Source organism: Phodopus roborovskii, unplaced genomic scaffold, assembly GCF_943737965.1.
Source record: "Phodopus roborovskii unplaced genomic scaffold, PHOROB, whole genome shotgun sequence".
NCBI lineage: Eukaryota > Metazoa > Chordata > Mammalia > Rodentia > Cricetidae > Phodopus > Phodopus roborovskii.
Genome location: NW_026125397.1, coordinates 9,814,073 through 9,834,112, shown reverse-complemented (window position 1 = coordinate 9,834,112; position 20,040 = coordinate 9,814,073). Strand labels below are relative to the sequence as shown.

At 39.6% G+C, this 20,040-nt stretch overlaps 1 protein-coding gene across 7 annotated transcripts in view; it reads right to left on the bottom strand.

Annotated features, from left to right (window-relative positions):
* The window catches only part of Ptprk (protein tyrosine phosphatase receptor type K), a 503,412-nt gene that overhangs the window by 312,348 nt on the left and 171,024 nt on the right, over window positions 1-20,040 (bottom strand). For all 7 annotated transcript variants that reach the window (XM_051175466.1, XM_051175470.1, XM_051175468.1 and 4 more), the window contains exon 3: window positions 4,009-4,280. In XM_051175466.1, coding sequence (XP_051031423.1) covers window positions 4,009-4,280 — 272 coding nt within the window. The remainder of the gene's footprint in view (window positions 1-4,008; window positions 4,281-20,040) is intronic.

The window sequence follows — 20,040 nt, the reverse complement described above, 5'->3', positions numbered from 1 at the left end:
AGGAAAGGTAAGGAAAATGCACTGCACAGAGTCTATGTGTTTCACCTGAAATAAGAGGAAAGGCTCTTGCTAGATTGTTGCCATTTCAGTTCATGGCCAGAGCCCTGTAGTGTTCATCACACATCATTTTTGAGACTAATGATGTGCAACCAGTTAATGGAAAGCAACAGATGAGGTCTCCATTAATAGTTATGCAAGTTATGTACGTTATCTCTCTGCCTCATTTAATAACAAACTAACCGTTCAGTAGGAAAATAATGGCTTCAATACCAAAGCAAAACTCCATCCGTGCATACTAGACAGGTCGAATTTCTGGAATAAAGAACATTACTCTCTTTAGAGGTGTGCAGATCCTTAGTTATAATAGAATATAACTGGAAATTATATTTCCAAAGGACATTTTATGAGGTTTGCTTGTTAGTTTGTTATATAGAAACCAATCACCTTAAGAATCTATTGCAATACCTTGAAGTCTTGAATATTCCATGGCAACTTCCTACGATGACACATAAAATAAACATAATGTGATCATTTCTATCTATGTCCTGGGCTGAAGACAACTACTGTCATGAAGACAAATGCACACTAGTTTCTTTACTTTTTTTTTTTTTTTTTTTTTTTTTTTTTTCCAGTTTTTCAAGACAGGGTTTCTCTGTATTGTTTTGGAGCATTGTCCTGGAACTTGCTCTGTAGACCAGGCTGGCCTCGAACTCACAGATATACTCATGCCTCTGCCTCCTGAGTGTTGGAACTCAAGATGTGGCCACCAACACCTGGCTATGCTACTATGGTGACTGCCAAAAAAAATAAAACTTACACCTGCTTCCTCTTTTCAACAATGGGAAATGGATACTTCATGCATTCTTATGATAAAAGCAAAACGCAGTCTGCCGTGCTTTATCCATATCCATTCTGAAGACACACCAGCTATGAAGAGGAAGAATAGGCAGAATGGATTTCTATATAAACTGCTTAAAACAAGATTAAACATAAAATACCAAATAATGCAATCCAATGGGTTACTCCAATGGTACAGTTTGTTCACAACCTGAAGATAATTCTTCCTTGCAAGTTTAACTTTTTTTCTTAAGGTAATGCATTCAGAGGGCTCAGCTAGATCATTTGATGATTTAGGCAATCATATGTTGGTACTTTTCTCTAGGGAAAAGGTTTTAGGTTTTCTTTCTTACTTTTCCTCTGAAAATACTTTCTTTCTTTCTTTTTTTTTTTTTCAAATATGATAACAAGTTCTGAAATCTTAAGCAATTGCTTAAAAAGGCTTGGATATTTTTCCTTCCTCCTTCTCTCCCTTTCTCCCTCCCTCTCTCCCTTCTTTTTTAAGAATCAAACTATAGTCTAAGCTGGCCTAGAATTGAAAAGGCAACCCTCATTTCAGGTTGCTGAATACTAGACAGATCTGCAGGAGCTACCAATCTGGGCTTGGGTAGGTTTGACCTGAGAAAACAGAATATTTAAGTCATAAGGTGGATAACAGCAAATGTCTTTTTCTCACAAAAGAACAGAAATCAATCATCCAAATTTCTATGAAAGAAATCTCACAACTGGCCTCTGATAACTGGTACTTACAGCAAATGGTGTCTCCTGAGACAGAGGCTATCAAGACCTAAGTCGCCTATCAAAATACTGCACAGGTACAACCTGTTACCTATATGGCCAAAATAATTAAAAGAGCAATCAAACAATTTATTGAGAGTTGAGAACATGACCAAAAACACCTGCTATTCTCTCTTACTGCTAGTTTTAGGAGGGAAGGAAGAATGACAGAGGCAAAACACCCCTTGATAAATTCCAGGAGACTTTGCCTGTTGTTGTGAGTATTTCATTAACTTTTTTTCCCTCTAGTGAGACATCTCCAAGAATATCTCACAGCCAGACTGAAAGTTGCACTGGGCACTTTTGCATAGCTGGCTTAATTCTATCACAGGAAACCAGGCATGGTGGCACACACCTTTAATGTAGGCATTGGAGAGGCAGAGGCATGTAGATCTCTGTGAGTTCCAGGCCAGCCTCATCTGAATAGTTCCAGGACATAATGAGAATCTGTCTCAAATACAAAACAAAAAAAAAACTATCATAGGCACATGTGATGAAGGATGTTTTATACAGAAAATGAGACACAGTAGAGAAATGCTTATCCATACCATAACAACTAATACTGCAATAACCTGTGCGATAAGAAAATCCGATTACAGCTGGGCAGTGGTAGCATCAACTTTAATCCCAGCACCTGTGAAGCAGAGGCAGGAAAATATCTGTGAATTCAAGGTCAGCCTGGTCTACAGAGCAAGTCCCAGGATAGCCAAGGCTATACAGAGAAATACTTTCTCAAAGAACAAACATGAATGAATGAATAAATGATTGAATGAATGAATGAATACAAAGTGTGTCTTTTTTAAAAAATGAAAACATAAAAATATGAAAATAATTACTTGGTGATAAGGGGAAAACACGCCATAGATATGTTATCAGCCATGTTTATCAAAAGGAAGAACATATATCACTCCGATCCCTTGAGGAACTACTTACATGGGTAACAAATAGCAAATAGTTACACAGCCTGACTCGGGAGCTCACATCTGTACAATTCTGTAAGATTTATTTGTTGTCTGGGGCTTCAGTGTGTGTTATAGAAACTGGATATGTAGGCATTTTCCTTTGGCTGCATCAGACCACCTTCTTCTTAATGTCACATCAAGCTCCACGACAGATACCCATGAAATCAGAATACTGATAGTACACAGTAAGAAGATTAAGTGATGACAGTCACCAAAGCATTCAAGCCCACTGGTTCACAATCACTGCTCTAACAGCAGCTTGACAGACATATGCATGCAAACATACACATGTACACACTCCACCCACTTACATATGCAATCTGTTGATGGTAGAGGTCCCTAACAAACAAAAATATATGGCTTTCGTATCAGAGTAAAGAGGAACATTTTCGGTTCAGGAATAATGGGAGCCAATAGCACCTAACAAAATGCAGTGAATATTCACCAGATGCATTGCCAGAAAATGAGAACCTAACTATCACCAGACCCAGGCATTGGTCAACTAGGAAAATCAATACAAGAAAGAGCAAGTAAGAAGATACATAGGCTTGTTGTTGTTATTGTTATTATTACTGAGTAACACCATAAAGAAAGGACTAACTTTTCAAATACATGAATGAAATGATTATTGACATATATGTTACTGGCTGTTGGGGAATATGCTTATACATAATTGCCTTTTCATTAGCCCCTTAATAAACCATGAAAAGGTGAGTGTTCTAAAATGGTGAGATCTCAAGTCTAACACAAGCTCAGAGTTCTTACGAAAGATCATGTATTTCCAGGCCCTAAGCCTGATAAGCTGCCCGTGTGACTGCCAAGTCTTCAAGCTGGTACATGAACTTCAACGGTAAACCATATAAACTCAGTCACAGAACCCTAAAGTGGGAATCAACATTCTTCCCTGTGTCTTTTCATCACAACCAGATTAAATATTCCAAGAAAAATCATCCAAAAACTTTTATGTTTGCTTGTTTTAAATATTCCATTTGGTTGAGAAAAATAATAATCATGCCACCACCTCAAGATAACATTTCACAAAATTCTATCTTCTGTTTAATCTCCCAAATGTTATTTTCAAGAAATCGGTAAGCAAATCCAGTCAGAATATTGCAGTTTAATGGAAAAACAAAAAACTCCTTCTTCCTGCACAAAGATATCGAAATGTGTACATCCAAATCAGAGGCAAGTAGCCCTTTGCCAAGCAGAAAACCACTGTGGGCTGAAGTGCTGTTTTTGTATGCATGAAAATATTGTCTCTAGTTAGAAGGCTCTGTGCCAATGTATCCAAACTCCTCCTCAAGAATGAGGACCTGGGATTCAAGGAGGAGGAGGACCCTACTATTGCAGGACCAGTATTTATATCTGTATTTCCCACATGCTGGGAGACCTAATAGATGAAAGCACACAGCAGAAAATCTCAGAGGATTACCTGGTATTCATTGGGCCAAAAGGTGCTCACTGCCAGCTCAGCCCGAAGCCAGTCTCGACCAGTGAATCCAGTCACATTCCAAATTGGATTAGCAAGCGGTCCTTTATTCACTCGAACTAGAATGTTCAAAGTGCCAGGGTTCAACCCTTTCTGGCTGTATAACAGGTAACTGAAATCAATGCAGTGAGTGTCGTTCTCCTTCATGGTAGGCAGCTGAAGTCGGGCTTTTTCTCCCGGATCATGATTTGAGGAGTCCACAACCATATAGGAACCTGAAATGACATTACAAATAACAGTGCTAAGAAAAGCGATAAGCCAAAGGGAATATACAACAATAAAAGAGTACTACTCTCTGAAAACAACAAATTTTAAAATGTCTTCTTGGGCACAGCAATAGAATAATATTAGTCAAGGCACTATGTTAATCCATTCCTTAAACATTGCACAAATTAGATGGACAAATTGATTCTCCTCTCCAACTTGAATAACCCTATTTTACAAATTAGAAAACAACTTGAGACATTAATACTCAAGGTCATAAGGTAGACCAGGCAGAGCCAGATTCCAGTTAAAATTTCCATCTAAATTTTCTACAGTCCTACAAAATGTAAGCTTTTGAAAAATAAACCAAATAAATGTGTTGACCTGATATTAAATGTTGACCTGACATGCATGGAAAGTACTCTCTTCTCTTTCTTTCTCCCTCAACAAGAATGGTAATGCAGGGAAGTGGAAGACTACAGGAAAGGGAATGATTTCCAACTCCAAATACCAATTTTTTTTTTAAATTCAAGTCATATACTTTTTGCCATTTTACTAACTACTGAGAACATCAATAATGGAGTAAGAATACTTCGTAAAATGAGCATGAGGGTTAATGTTTAACTTTTCTTTCTTTCTCCACTTTTTTATGTGGGCTTGCCTGAGTGCTTGCGTGCATGTGTAGTCATATGTAAGCCAGGAAACATGGTTGAAGTCAGAAAGCATTTGAGGGAGTCAGTATTCTTTTTCCATTATATGGGTACTAGGAATCGAACTCAGGTTTCATATCCATTGAGCTGTCTTGATGACCCTAATGCCCAACTTTTCTAAAGCTAATTCTGGTACATAGTTGATACGATGTAGTATCATTTACTAAACTGTCAGCCCATTAAGATGACTACTGATCCCAGTCTGCATTGACTGACCACTGTGTTCTTCTTAAGCTGAATAAAACCAAGCATGAAGTCACTATGAGTAACTAATCATTCACTGTGGATTGTGGTGATGCAAATGACAGAGTAATAACTTCAGAGCTCTAACAGTGACGTTTTACTACTGGCAAAGGTCATCTGGTGACTAATTACAATAGTTGGATGTTGACACTAGGCTACTATATTAATGCAAGCAACTCTCCAGAAAGACATCCTGTTGTTCTTATGCACAAAAAAAAAAAGAATATATTTACTAAAAACACAAATGACAAATATACAATGATATCATTTTGTCACATTTAAAATGAGAACCAAATTTTACCATAAATCAGTTTCTCCCCAGGATATAATTTTAACAATATATTAGGTGTCATATTACAGAGCCAGCGTTCAAAATGCTTCTGATCCTACACTTGGCCCTCTCTTCCTGAAATACCGAACTAATCTTCTGTACTTTGTGCTGACACATAATAACTTGTATCAATGACATACTAAAAGCTCAATGACTACTCGTCTACCTATCTCAATTAATCTACAACTTGGAGTTCAAATCATTCCAGGGAAGAAAGCTTCAACTACATAAGAAATCAAATTTCTAATATGGAAAATTCCCAGCAGAGTGGACCTTTGGGATCCTAAGCTTTTGTGACAATTTTACCTCAGACTTCAGTACAGTCAAGTACAGAATACACATACTATATTAATAGTAATTCCTGTTATTGTTTATTTGTGGTCCCCAGTCTTCGTCTTCTCTCATAAGCTGGAGTGGCTTTTAACTTGATTCTCACAGACAAAATAAATCATCTGTGTATTTTGGGAAAACATTTACCAAAATGGGGGTAGGGGGAAAGGACATCCTGTATCCTAACCTAATTTACAGAAAGAGGGTGCTTTCACGCATGGCTCTTCTCACACATTTAACACCAATAATTAATTTATCAAAATGTCTTTCTGAATCGCCAATTTGCAACAAAAACTAGTTTCTGGACTTACCTATGACCAAACCTGAAATCTTAGAAAAGCTGGCCGCATTGCTGGCCTATTTCCATGTCCTGTTTCTCCACTGGTATATCATTTTACAAGGAAATTACTTATTTTTACAAGTTTAGCTTCTGACTAGCAATGTTAAAGTGTGGAGCTCAAAAAACTTATTAGCTTCCTACTAGTAATTTTCTTCTATCATAAAATAAAATATGCTTTGTGTCACATTTGTAATCTGCATTATATTTACCATTAAGACCATTTAGCAATTTTCAGTCATTTACATTTTAAGCTACAACCATTTTTTTTTTAAGAAATGGAATGAACAAACTCTAGTCACCATTAGTTCTTACCAATTTGATCATTAGAAAGATGAAATTCATTAAATAAAAGCTTACCCTAACTGTTTCAGCATTTTAGTACCACTCCATACAGGTTAAATAATGAAGAAAATTAGTGCTAACAACTCACTTCTGTGGAATGGTTGGCATAAATAGTCTTATTTACACAGAGCCTTGCCTGTGCTGAGTTCTATGCTCCCTGGGCTGAGTTCTGTGCATTAACAATGCACTTACTGAACAGTTCTGCAAAGGAGGAAGCAAGCAGAAACAACTAAAAGCCCCATCTACCCACTTGATAGAGTGGCAATTTACACAGCTGGGGCCTGTGTAGCTACAGCTGGGACACAGACCTCCCTGCATCAACTTTAATGTAGCCAACACTGCGTTCTTACCAATTTCTAAAGATTGCTTCTACAATCTCTGAGAACAATTGGCCCTCTATACATAAAGTCTGGGAATTTTACACATATATGTCGCTCATTCTTGATGTTAAAAATCAAAGCGTATTTAGTGTTATTCTGGTTCCCTCAAATTTCAAGTAAGTGGTCAGTAGTGTTTGATGGAGGCTTAGCTAGCTATCTGAAGGCTTAGTAATGTCAAGTCACACATGTGTGGTACACTTCACTAAAGGTAGCTTCTTTGATGTGGGGTTAATGTTCTCTCTGCATGGTCACTTGAGCAAAAGGTTCTCCCAATGCATCACTCAACGGAGAATACCTAATCTACGTGTTTGAATTATTCATAAGTAATGCAAGTTTCTGGAGAACAATTTGGCAATAAGAAGAAAAATCTAGAAAGGTGTATCGGCCCTCTGATAAGGCTATACAAAACTGATAAATGTGAACAACAAAACGACATGTGTCAATGAATAAAGACACAACTAAAAAGGTAACTCATTTCGCTAGTGATTAAAATGGAGAAAATAAAAGGAATACATATATTCAATAATATAAAATTAATAAAGTTACAGATAATGAGTTTGGTGAACAGTAATGTAGCCATTAGAAATATCATTGAAACATTTCATGGTAGATACTCATAGTAGGTGAAATATGCAGGCAATAAAATATTGCATTCATATGGCTAGTTTTCCATCACCGTGAGGAAATACCTATGAAAAATCAACTTTTTTAAAAAAAAGAAAGATTTGTTTTGGCTGAAGGTTTCAAGGGTTTCATTCCATGGTCACTTGATGTCACCACCTAGGACAGAAGGAGTATAGAAGAGCAACTGGTGCCTGAGACCAAGGACAAGACCCATGCCTAAGATAACACTCTCAGGAAGCCCCTACTCAAGCAGCCCCTACCTCCTAAAAAGCTACACAACAACAAGAACACCAATGAACCAATCTACTGAGCATAGTAGAGCTCTCATAATCCGAACACATTCCCAAAACCTCACCCTTCCACAACGCTGCAAAGGGAATCAAGATATCAAAAGAAGTAATTTTGGTATCATTTTACATTAAAGCGATGGGAACACATATATAAATATCTTCTTACACATATATTTAATTATACACATAAACACATTAACATTGAGACTGAAAAATCTAAAGATATAGAGACAAATGCTGAGTGCATTATCAGTGGGGCAGTAACTGCCTTGACACTTTTGCTTATGTACATGCTATAAATCCCTTAAAAGAAGACATAAATACCAGCATCAGTAATTGAAGAATAATAGATATTTGATTCAAGTTATTGGCCTTTTAAAAAGTCCTCATTGTCAAAAAAAGGAAGAAAGGGAGAAAGAAAGAAAATATTCTATTCACAAACACCATCATCTAATGCATAGGTGTGATGTATCATGGAATTAATATAGTAATAATCTTTAGTTTCACTTCTAGAGTTAACTCATTTAGATTATCATATTGATAGGAAAGACACAAATCCCCATGGGTTGCTCAAAACTCCCCCTGTGCATATATGTAACATTATACGATTTTTAGACTTTGGCAAACTAACACAGTATTTCACTAATCTCGTTATTCAAAACACTTAAGATGCCTTACAAATTAAGAGATAAACTTGGCAGGCACAGCTTTCCATGTCCTTGATTCAATGTGCTCAGATCACTTTAACTCTTGTTCCCTTTACACATCACCTTCCCTAACCTGACATGTCTATCAGGACTTTTCTTCACACAAACAATAGTTTCTCTCCAAAAACAGGCTCATAGTTTGTAAATTTTTGATTCAGGTGTTTCTCAATATACTGGTTTTGCCCAAATTTTAAAGAAATGCCATGGAATGTTTGGAAGGGCCATCCTCCTTCAAGACAATAATACAAAGAAGGTCTAAAGAGATAGAAGAGGAAGTAAAGATGCTTACTGCCAAGCCTTATGGGCTGAGTTCAATCTCTCCTGGAACACATATGGTAGAAAGAGGAGACTGACTGCTACAAGCTGTGTTCTAACTGACACATGTGCATTTGCACAGGCATACCCGCACACATATGCACATAAACACATGAATGCATTTGATAAAAGGAAAGATAATAATGTTCTCCCACATGACTGATCTAGGCATCAATCCTAAATTCACATAAAAGTAGAGAAATGTTAAACACGAGAAGGTATGATGAATAACCTCGTGTGCCCTTTCGAGTCAATGTGGAAGGGGAGGTTGGGGGTGACTGTTTGACTCAGCTCTTCTTAGAGAGGTTCTGAATAGGGGTGGAGACATTTCCTCAGCTGTTTAGGCTGGAGTGGGCCCACAGCTGCAAGAAAAACAGGGAAGAGTCCTTGTGCAACAGACTGTGAGATACAGGGCATGCAGAATGTCATGCAGAATGGTTAGCACCACATAGGTGGTAACCCCATAGTTTTTGCTTGAAGCTTACTGTGTGACTTATGAATTTTATCCATATAGTGCAACAGCTCTGCAGTATCCACAAGAGAAAAGAGTAGAGACAAGGGGGCACTTTCCTAATTACAAAAGTCTTTTCTGTGTCCTCTCCTGAGGAAGACATCACGTTAACTATGAAAGAGAAATGTACTATAGAGATAACAAAGCATGGATCTGGAATCATGAAGAATAAACCAGTGATATGTTCAATCCCAGCAAATATATACGCAAAAACAAACACCACACCTTTAATGTTTTAAAGACATATTTATGATTGATTATTTTGATAACTGATTGGATGACAAGGTAATCATGAGAGTCAGCCAACACATGCCCCAGATTGTAAAAACACAATCAAACCTGTAATTGGAATTGACTTAGGAAGTTCTAGAATAATTTGCTGGACTAGGAAAAGATTTGGAAGTGTGAATCTAAGAGTTTTATTACTCTCAACAAAACCTTAAGATAGCTATATAAAAATTCTGCTTTTAGTAATGGCTCTTGAATATTTTCGCTTCAGAATGCCTATAAGCTGTAAATACACTGGGGTCACACAACTGACCTGAGTTCGGTTCCCAGAACCCAAATAATGGTGGGAAAGAAAACAAACTCAACTAAGCTTTCATCTGGCCTGCACTCACATATCATACACTCATGCACATGCCCACAGTTAACAGACCAATTATCTACAAACAGTATATCAACTCTATGTTCTGTCAACACTGACCGTATATGAAAATAAGACAGAAAATTGATGTATTTGCTCTGTCTTGCTTTGATGATGCCGAAGATTAGACCCACAGTCTCGAACTTACCAGGCAGGTACTCTTCTACTGTGTTAAGTCGCCAAACAAACCAACCACCCAAAAAGTAAATAAAATAAAACTTGTAAAATACTTACTAATTTGTTTAACAATCAAACCCCCCACAGTTTTTATGAAATAACTATATTTTACCAAAGGAATCAGGCATTACTTTTACGTTTTCAAATGCTAATTTTGGACTTAATAAAAGACACTCAGATTCTTATTTTTACATCTTCACTCAATCTGCCTATACACTCATGAGAAAATGAGAAAGGAAGTACATGTCAGAGATCCTAGGAAATTAACGGTCTGCGAGTCTTACAGAGTGATCCCTGAGCCACAGGCACAGAACCAACATCTTTAAAAACATGTACAGTTCTTTCTTCTTCCTGTGAAAACATCATTGCTGCTATATTGTGTAGTGGAATATTTACTTTGTCTCCTTCTGTGGCACTGACCACTCCCATTGGGGGGTGGAGCCAGGGACGGAAGTGATCTGTAGAAGGAGGTCCTAGGAGGACCCGGGAACGTTCTCTTACTGGCGGGACGTGGAGAGGAGAGCATCCGGTGGAACAAAGGATATTTTAACTTTCTCCAGAGGGAGAAAAAAGAGCAAAAGATGGCCACATACACACACACAAATGCACTCCAGCACCGTATCCACCTCTCTCATACTACATCCCTTCATAGCTAATGACAAAAGAAAGACTATTAAGGATAGAATTTATACGATTTTTTTTAAAGACTTACTAAAAGTTTAGAATAGAGTATAGCTCTGACCTGATTTGGAAGATGTGTAAAGGAATCAATGGTAGAAATTCCGATCTACACTGAGTCTCAGAACCAGGAGAGTAGACAGTATGTGTTCCAATCCAATCTAATTATGAAGACAAGACAGGTGTCCCAGCTCAAGGGGCCCAGAGTGACCTGTTAACCTTTGATTCTGTTCAGATCCTCAGTGGACTAGGTGAGATGTACACTTATTGGCTCTCTCCAGTGTATCATTTCAAGTTGTAAGCCTATGCAGACACTGACACACATAGAAAAACTTTTACCCAAATATACAAGCACACAAATAATAACAGACAGACCACTGCAAGGGGATTTCTTCCATTCTAGCAAGACACCATCAGATAATCAAGTTATATCTACGAAGAGATGTATAGAAAAAAATGAGTAGTATTCATGTCTAATAAGACACACGCTTTTGTATATTCTTGAGACCATTTGAACAATCTACTAAGGCACCAATGCAGTGAAAAATCATTTCTTAGTATTCAGCTAGATTTCTGATGTGCAAAAAAAAAAAAAAAAAAAAAAAAAAAAAAAAAACTAAGGAAAATATACAGTAATAATTTCATACCAAGGCAGCCCAAGAAGCAACCACCAAGACATCTAGCCAGGGTTGCTTCAGTGCAAAAAAGTGCTTGCTATGTGAAAATTAGAACCTGAGTTTTGGACACCAACATCCATATGAAGAAAGCTAAGCATGGCTTCAGAAGAAACTAAAATCACAGTCATGGCGGAGCTGGAGACAAGAGATGGCTGGAGCTTGCTGGTTAGCCAATGTAACCTTGTCTTGATAGAGTTAAGGTAAAGGGTGATACAGCAGGACATCATTATCAGTCCTCCAAATACATGCACAAGTACATCCCTGCACATACATGTGTACAACACACACACACACCATTAATAATACTAATTTTAACTTTCTCCTAATTTCATCATGAAGCTCACCTACAATTCCTTTGCCTTCTTCAAGCTCATGCCTCAACCCTTCCGATTTATCTGTGCACGCACTCATTACCATTACCAGGCTCTGATCTTAAGGAAAACAAATAACTAGACTGGTATGGCAATGCATTTCATGAGTTCTATGCTTGCAGACCTACCTAAATTTTTTTTGGTAGGTAGGCAGACTTCCTTTGTTTTCCCAAAACTTACAATTAACCTTTCCTTCTCACATTACAGTAAGAATGAAATCCGACCTCTTTCATCGTTGGCTTGAACATAATCCACACCTGGTCTCTCTAGCTCTTTGTCCCCTTAATTTTAACAGTCTCCAGATACAATGGGCTTCCTTCTGTTCTGAAGAGAAATCCCAGCGTGGTGCATGCCTGAATCTTTCCAAGATGGATTTTCTTTGGCTTAGAATTGAGTCTTTTGGTTAGCTTATTTTTTTTCATCACTAAACTTTGGGTAAAATGTTACCCATTGGATGCAGCCATCTTAAGTCTGATGAGATGCTACCAGTCCCTTCTATATGTCCTGCTAACATACCAGGTTTTGTTAGATCTCTCACTATTTATGCCTCTTACTGAACCCAACTGACTTGTTTATTTGATTGAAAAGCTCTATGAAAGGTTGGTCCAACCAAAAGTCCAAAATGAAGGAGGGAGGGGGGGGGAGGGAGACAGAGCATACAAAAATAACAAACACTTCCTAAACTTGATCAGAGGTTTTTCCCTTATTGGCAGTCTACTTCCCACAGAACTTATCTGGTAGATGTTAAACATATTAAGAGTGGGTTCGCTGTTGTTCTATAATTTAATCTCCCTAGCATATTCTTTGAAAGAAAAGAGGGGGAAAAAAACCCAAGCACTTGGCCTTTTGACCATAAAATTTCCATGTTCATCTGCATGGCACAGAAGACCCAAGCAACATGATTACTGAAGTGGTTAAGGTGGTTAAGGTCGTGGGCTTGCTAACTTAAGTGGGAAATCATATTGTCCACTTTCCTGTCTTACTTTCGGTACTTCACCCATCCACTCAGCTTTTCTCCCAGTGCAAATGGTTTAACCTTCCCTTGTGTTGGAAGTGCCTCCCCCTGAGGCTGGTAGGGGAACTGAAGGATGCAGTCCAGGTCTGTCAGTGGGCTGAGACAACAAAAATGTCCTCAGAAATGTTTTCTTTGCACATATTCATTCCCTTCTGGACCTCACAGAACGAAGAATCAAAGTAGAAATGTGTGAAAAGAATATTTTCAAAGGTTAAAACTGAGATGGCAGTGTTAAATAGTGCAACACTTGTAAACTTCAATGCCCTGTCACTCAACACAACCTCTCTCGGTCTTTCTGCCCCTCACAGGTCTGGCCTCTCACACCCGCCTGCCAACCCTCGCTCCTGCCACAATCCTGGACTCCATCCCAGCCTATTGGGGCTCCCTGCTAGCTTTCTTCTCTATACTCCTCTTTCCTCCCACCTTTGTGTCTCTGAAATGGTGCATACAATTAGGATGCTCCTCCCCCCACACTGTTCTCAGAAACACACACACACACACACACACACACACACACACACCCCAATGGGAAAGGATTCCCTAAAATGCAGAGACCCCTACACAAAGATTTCTCCCATCCCCGAGACCCTGCCTCGCTCCACAGGTTTCTCCAACTAGCACCACTTTCATATTCTGTGGTACTGAGATGTTTGGAGAAGCGGCTGCTAACATGAAAAGCCACTTGAGAGAGAATAATTACTGTGCATTACCCAAAATGCAGTAGAGTCTTTGTCCTGCAGACAGCTCTGTGATCCCTGCTTGCCTTTGCACTGAGACCAGAATAGAACACACAAGGAAGGGAAGGTTATGCATCACGCAGTCTCTGCAAACTGACTGTCTAAAGATCATACTAGCAATTCCAATCTGTCACTGTGACACAGCTCATCATACTTCATAATGGAAAGCCAGAACTGAAGGCCAAGAAATGAGAGCCTGCTGCTTCCCTACTTTCCGTGGAGAAATGCTATCTCTAAAGTCAACATATTCGACTATGTAGACGTGTTATGTCTGAGGGTAAGAATACTCGATTTAATGTAGCAGAAGAGAGCTAGGCCTCCGTATGTATTCAAAACTAACAAGCATTGTTAGCTACTCAGTTATACTGTCGCAATGATGATAGCTGCTCATGAGTAAGTCAGTGGCAGGTAATGATTGATCAGAAGACGTGCAGTTGAATAGTTTCCTAACTGAGTTTTCAGATTCAAGAATAATGAGGTTACAGGAGCCTTGTTACCCAAGCAAACAAAGAGGTTTCTTCCTTTCTCAACAAATAGAAGAAAAGTCGTTAATTATAAGAGTTGGTTAGAAATTGCATTTTTTTTTCCCACCACTGTCGTAACAAAAATCAACTCCTCTTTCTGGAAATGTTAAGAATTCAAGTACTGGGACTCGGGAGATGACAGAGCGTACAGTACTTAATATGCAAGTTTGGGGACAAGAAGGCAGATCTCCAAGAGCCAGAGAGAAACTGGATGTGGTGTGTCACTCCATCCGCAGCAAGCAGAGATGGAAGATGCCTGGATCAGAGAGGATAGTTAGACGAACCCACTCATATCAGAGAGCTCTGGATTCAAAGGAGAGTCCCTGCCTCGAGGCATATGGTGATGAGCAATGGAGAAAGTTGCCTAGGTCACCTTCTGGTCTCCAAATGTGTACAAGCACACACATGCACCACACACATGCAAACATACATACATCTACTGGCACCCCCCAATACCCAGAGAGGGAATACAACAATAACTTAGGCTCAGCCCCAATTAACAAGCCGGGTCACCCCCAATCAAGCTCTAACCATGTCTCATATTTATTAATAAAAGGGCTGTATCACAGGAAAGTTTACAAACTTAGGAACATTAAACTGAAATATGTTTACTTTAACTTTGCAAAGTTTGTGTGAACACGATTGTGTTCGGTTGCTTAGGTTGACAGTCCCATCTTAGAAGGTGCAACAGGCAAATGGGAAAGAACGAACAAATCAGAGGAAATGAAAGGATGAGCAGAGAGGACTAAAGCGGGTGGCAACTGGAGAAGATGAAGAAGGACATGCTCACACTGTAACGTAAGTGTGAGTTCTGTGAAAGGCGGTGACATCAGACCTGCAACTGTCTATTAACTTCTGACGACACTAGTAGAATTGGAGGTCCCCGCTGCCTCACAGAGGTACAGTACCGAAGTCAGGTCACTGTCCTCTGGCACAAGTCACGCAGCTGGTGTTGCCAACCTATTACTTTGTAAATAAGAAGTGGGGGGGGGGGGGGGACTCACTTATGGAAAATGCTCCAAGATGAAAACCTGTACGCCAGCGTCAGCAGATACGTTACTCCACTTCCATGTTGTAGAATATTATTTTAAGGTGTGTCACATTTGTTTATGCTCTGGAACAATTGTTTAATGATGTAAAGATGTGTTGCTTTTGTTTATGCTGCATTTGTTTAACTCTGAGAGGCTGTGATTCTTTGCCTGTCTAAAACATCTGATGGTTTAATAAAGAGCTGAACGGCCATTATCGAGGCAGGAGCAAGGGGCTGGCGGGCAGAGAAGGAGAAATGGAGGGGAATGACCAAGAACAGAGAGAGGAGAGTATCAGTGGCCAGCCACCTAGCCAGCCACAGAGTAACAATGAAACTAAGATACACAGAAGTAAGAGAAAGGAAAAAGCCCAGAGGCCAGAGGTAAACGTTCAGTTAAGATAAAATCTGGCAAGAAATAAGCCAAGCTAAGGTCAGGCGTTCATTAAGAATAAACCTCCTTGTGTGACTTAACTGGGAGCTGGATGATGGCCCCCAAAAGAGCAAAGAGTCCAAAGAATAAAGAGCAAAGAGTTAAAAGAAAATGAAAAGAAATACACTTCCTTTCATCCAACAGAGGCTAGAGGCGACTCCTCAAAGTAAGTGTGCCTTTCCAACATAACCAGAAATGGGCCTGTTAGTGACCCCTCCCCCTCCCACTTAAGCAGAGCCTTCTCTGCCCTCTCTCTGCTCTGAGGACTGAGCACTGGTTTCATTCACACTGACTTGGGGCTGGATGGGTAAGCGCAAACATTGAGAAACTGTAGACTTTCGGTTCCCACACTAGCTTTTTTAAACCTAACCTCTGGGGTATACTGTAGAAACTAAAATAGCAAATAGCAGCGGCCAAAACAAGTAATTGTTGGCTCTGTGATGAGCAATCAAACACAGGTGTCCCTAGCTGTCCCCAAGAAAGCAGCCTTTCTTCTATGGAAGGGAGGAGAGGAGGGGCAATGGTTTCCAAAATTTGGTTTTCACATCGTTCAATCTATTCTTAGTGCTTATTTCCAGGCGCCATTACTATGCATGACCTAAATCAAAACATCCCAAGCACAAAGAATAGGATCAAATATCTCTCCAGGATAATGACAGAGAGGTGTCTTTAATATTTTCTTCTAAGTAATTTTATCATTCAGTATCTCCCTAAAACTGTGTGACTAGAAAAATGTTTTTTTTTTTTTTTAAAGGAAAAAAAAAAGGTAATGGTGGTTCAAGCCTTTGATCCTAGCACTTGTGAAACAGAGGCAAACGGGTCTCTGAGTTTGAGGCCAGCCTTGTCTACCGGGGCAGGGGTGTGTTTGGCACCTAAGAATGAGACTTTCCTAACAGGCAGTGTCTGAGCTCTATGGGCACCACAGTCAGCCTGCCAGTGGTCACTCCCACAGCAGTGACATGGACTCACCATAGACCAGCCATACAATTCTGTAGGCTGAAGGGAGCCACTGAACCTGGAGCATGGCCAAGAACTACAAAATCCATCCGGTAACTAAAACCCATCAACCTGGTCCATACAAACCTCCCAGTGTTTATTTGCCAGATGTCACCAGAAAGAACTCACGGTGATCATGACATATGACCATCTCACCTGCATTTACCATTCCTGATTTTTGAGGGAAACCCTGTGTAGTCTTTCTTCCCCTTGAGGAAAAAGGAATGTCAATCTTTTGTTCTCCATGAATTCTCACATCCAATTACATAAATTGGTAGTAACTAGAATTATACATTGTCTACCTTTTTTTGAGATAAGGTGTAGTTTTCCAAACATACTGGTGAGATTCACAAAAGCAAGCACATCGCATTATGTGCTTTTGCACCGTGACCTACACGTGGAGGATACTTCATCAGTGAAAATGAAGACGCTGACTAATGTTAATTAAAAAGAACAGCTAGCTTAAGATATCTTTTTAAAACAGCAATAAAAACTTCATATTGAAGCCATCCAAATTTTCAAGAGCCTGGTACTGAGTCATGTTAAGTACAGAACACAGGAGAGCAAACAGAGCCAGTGAGATGTTTCAGAAGGTAAAGATACCTGCTACCAAGCCTAGAGACCTGAGTCCAATCCTGGGGACACAAACGGCGAAAGAAAAGAACAAACTTCTACAAGTTCTCCTCTGACCCCCACAAAAGTACACAAATGCATACGTGTGCACGCACACACACACACACTGAAAGAGAGAATAAAAATTAATTTTAGAAAATAAACATGTGGGACTGGAAAGATGGCTCGGCAGTTAAAACCTCTTGGTCGTACAGAGGACATGGGTTGAGTTTCCAGCACCTACATAGGGGTTTCAGACATCCACCCAGTTCCAGGGGATCAGATGATCTCTTCCAAACTCCACAGGCATCAGACAAGCACATCGTGCATAAACATATATGCAGGCAAAGCACCTTACACATAAAATAAGGGAAACCCATCCCACATAGAGGGATACTCTCTCAGCCTAGACCCATGGGGGGAGGGCCTGGCCCTGCTTCAAATGATAGGACAGACTTTGAAGATCCCCCATGGAAGGCCTCACCCCCACTGAGGAGCAGAAAGGGGATGGGATAGAGGGTCAATGGGGGGGGGGGGAAGGAGAGGGAACTGGTACTGACATGTAAAACAAGCTTGTTTCTAATTTAAATAAAAACAACATAAAAAATTTAAAATAGTTTTCTAAAAACCACGCAAAAGATGCGAGGTTTATGTTTAAGTAACCTGCACACAACTGAATCCAATTCTAACACTTCAACAATTTTCCTTAGCATCACATTACACTGTCTATCAAAGACGATGAGAAATTTAAATTACAGAGTAATGTAATTTAAATATTTTTAAATTGCATGGAAAAATCTAGTGAGACTGAATTTCCAGCATGATTGCAAATGGCACTGTGGTACTTTTTCTTCAGGAAGCATCTTCCCCAAGCAAGATGCAGCTCACCAGTAATCAAATGATACATGAACACGTCAAAATCAGACTGGAGTAACAGGCAGGACAGGGTGGTCTGGCAAGAGGATCCTATCAAAGGGAAATATGATCTCATCAAATGTCTGATGAGTGCTCTGTGGAAGTGATGCTTAAATTATGAACCAGAAAGAGTAAATGAGAGCTATCAGCTAACTTCAGAGGAGAAAGACATTCCAGGCAGAGGAAGACACTTTGTGCAGCACTTCTACTTGGAGTGACACCAAGTAGAAATGGGGAGGTGTATGGGATGGAGATGCAGGATGTGGACAGACTGCAGAGTCAGACAGGCAAAGATTAAAAAAAAAAAAAAAAAAAGAGTTCCCTCTTTACCTCAACTGTCAAAAGGAAATCCAGAAAGCACTAAACTGAGTGAGCTGGAAGCAGGCATTCACATTTTTGACAGTTGCTCTGGCTTCCATCAAGCTAACATACATGACATGGAGGTAAGCAAAGCAGACATGGACAGTTGTAGCTCCTGAGGGAGAGAACAATGGTACTTAGTGAAGGGAGGAGATGTCACATGAGGAGGCACAGGCAGCAGAGACCTGCATAGGAGAAGCAAACATCATGGAGATATTCAGTGGAATATGGGTATCCAAACTGTGCAGCGTTATTTCTTTCTCCTGTCTCCAGGTAGATACAGTTCTCATTCTCTGAGTCATGTATAGCCAGTGTAGATGAAGTCTGATAGAAAGACCACTGCATGTTCTTCTTGTAAACATATTTCATCATCTCAAATGCAGCAAACAGGAGAAATCTCCAGTTAAAGGAAATTAGGGAGCCTAAAGAATGACCAAAATTTAGTCTAGGAACCCTCCAGGGGAAAACCACTGTTGCCTGAAGGCAACACCACTTCCACTGTCCAGGATAAGCCCAACAGAAAGTTACAGGATTTGTGTGAGCCCTACATAGTAAGTCTTCGCCATGCCTCCTCCGATGACTCCATGGGTTCCAGGTCAACGTTCTTATGATTAGGGTGAATGGTGGGGATTTGGCCACTATGTGAAGTAATAGAAAGGCTAGGGTCTACTTCCTTCTGCATCTTCTAGTTGGCTTTTCTCAATTTAACACAAACATAGACATGGCAGAGAGAGGTGATCATACTTGACAAAATGTCTCCATTGATGAGTGATATGGAAGAAAGCATCCCACTGTGGGAGGTACCACTCCTAGTCAGGTGGTTCTGGGTGTTAGAAGAAAGTAGACTGAACAAACTATGAGGAGAAAGCCAGTAAGCAGTATTCTTCAGAGGTTTCTGCTTCTATTCTTAACTCAAGTTCTTGTTGTGACTTCCCTCAGTGATGGTCTATTACCTAGAATTGAAAGATGGAATCAACCCTGACCTCTCTAAGAAGCTTCTGGTCATGGTCATTATCACAGCAATAGATACCTAACTAAGATGCAGGGTAATAAGAATCCATATTGCAAGAAATTCACCCAATAAAAGAATGCCAACAATAACAATAAAAATAACATAATACTGTCTCTATGTAAAGGGGCATTGTTCTGTTGAGACATCTCTGAGAAGTTGTGGGTTAGATATATGAATCTGTTTCTCAAAGGAAAGATCTTGGCAATAATACATCTGTCATCTCCACATGGAAACACAAACACACACATACACACACACACACACACACATTCTGTAATACTATTATACCATTACGGGTTGGTTTCATCAATTACTTAGTTGGGTTTATCTATAAAAACATGTTATGGCTTCGGAGATTGGCTCAGAGAGCCATTGGGTAAGTGACTCTGGGCAAGCATGAAGACCTAAGTTGGGATGCTCAACACCAATGTGAAAACTGGACGTAGGGATGAAAACCTTTGAAACCAG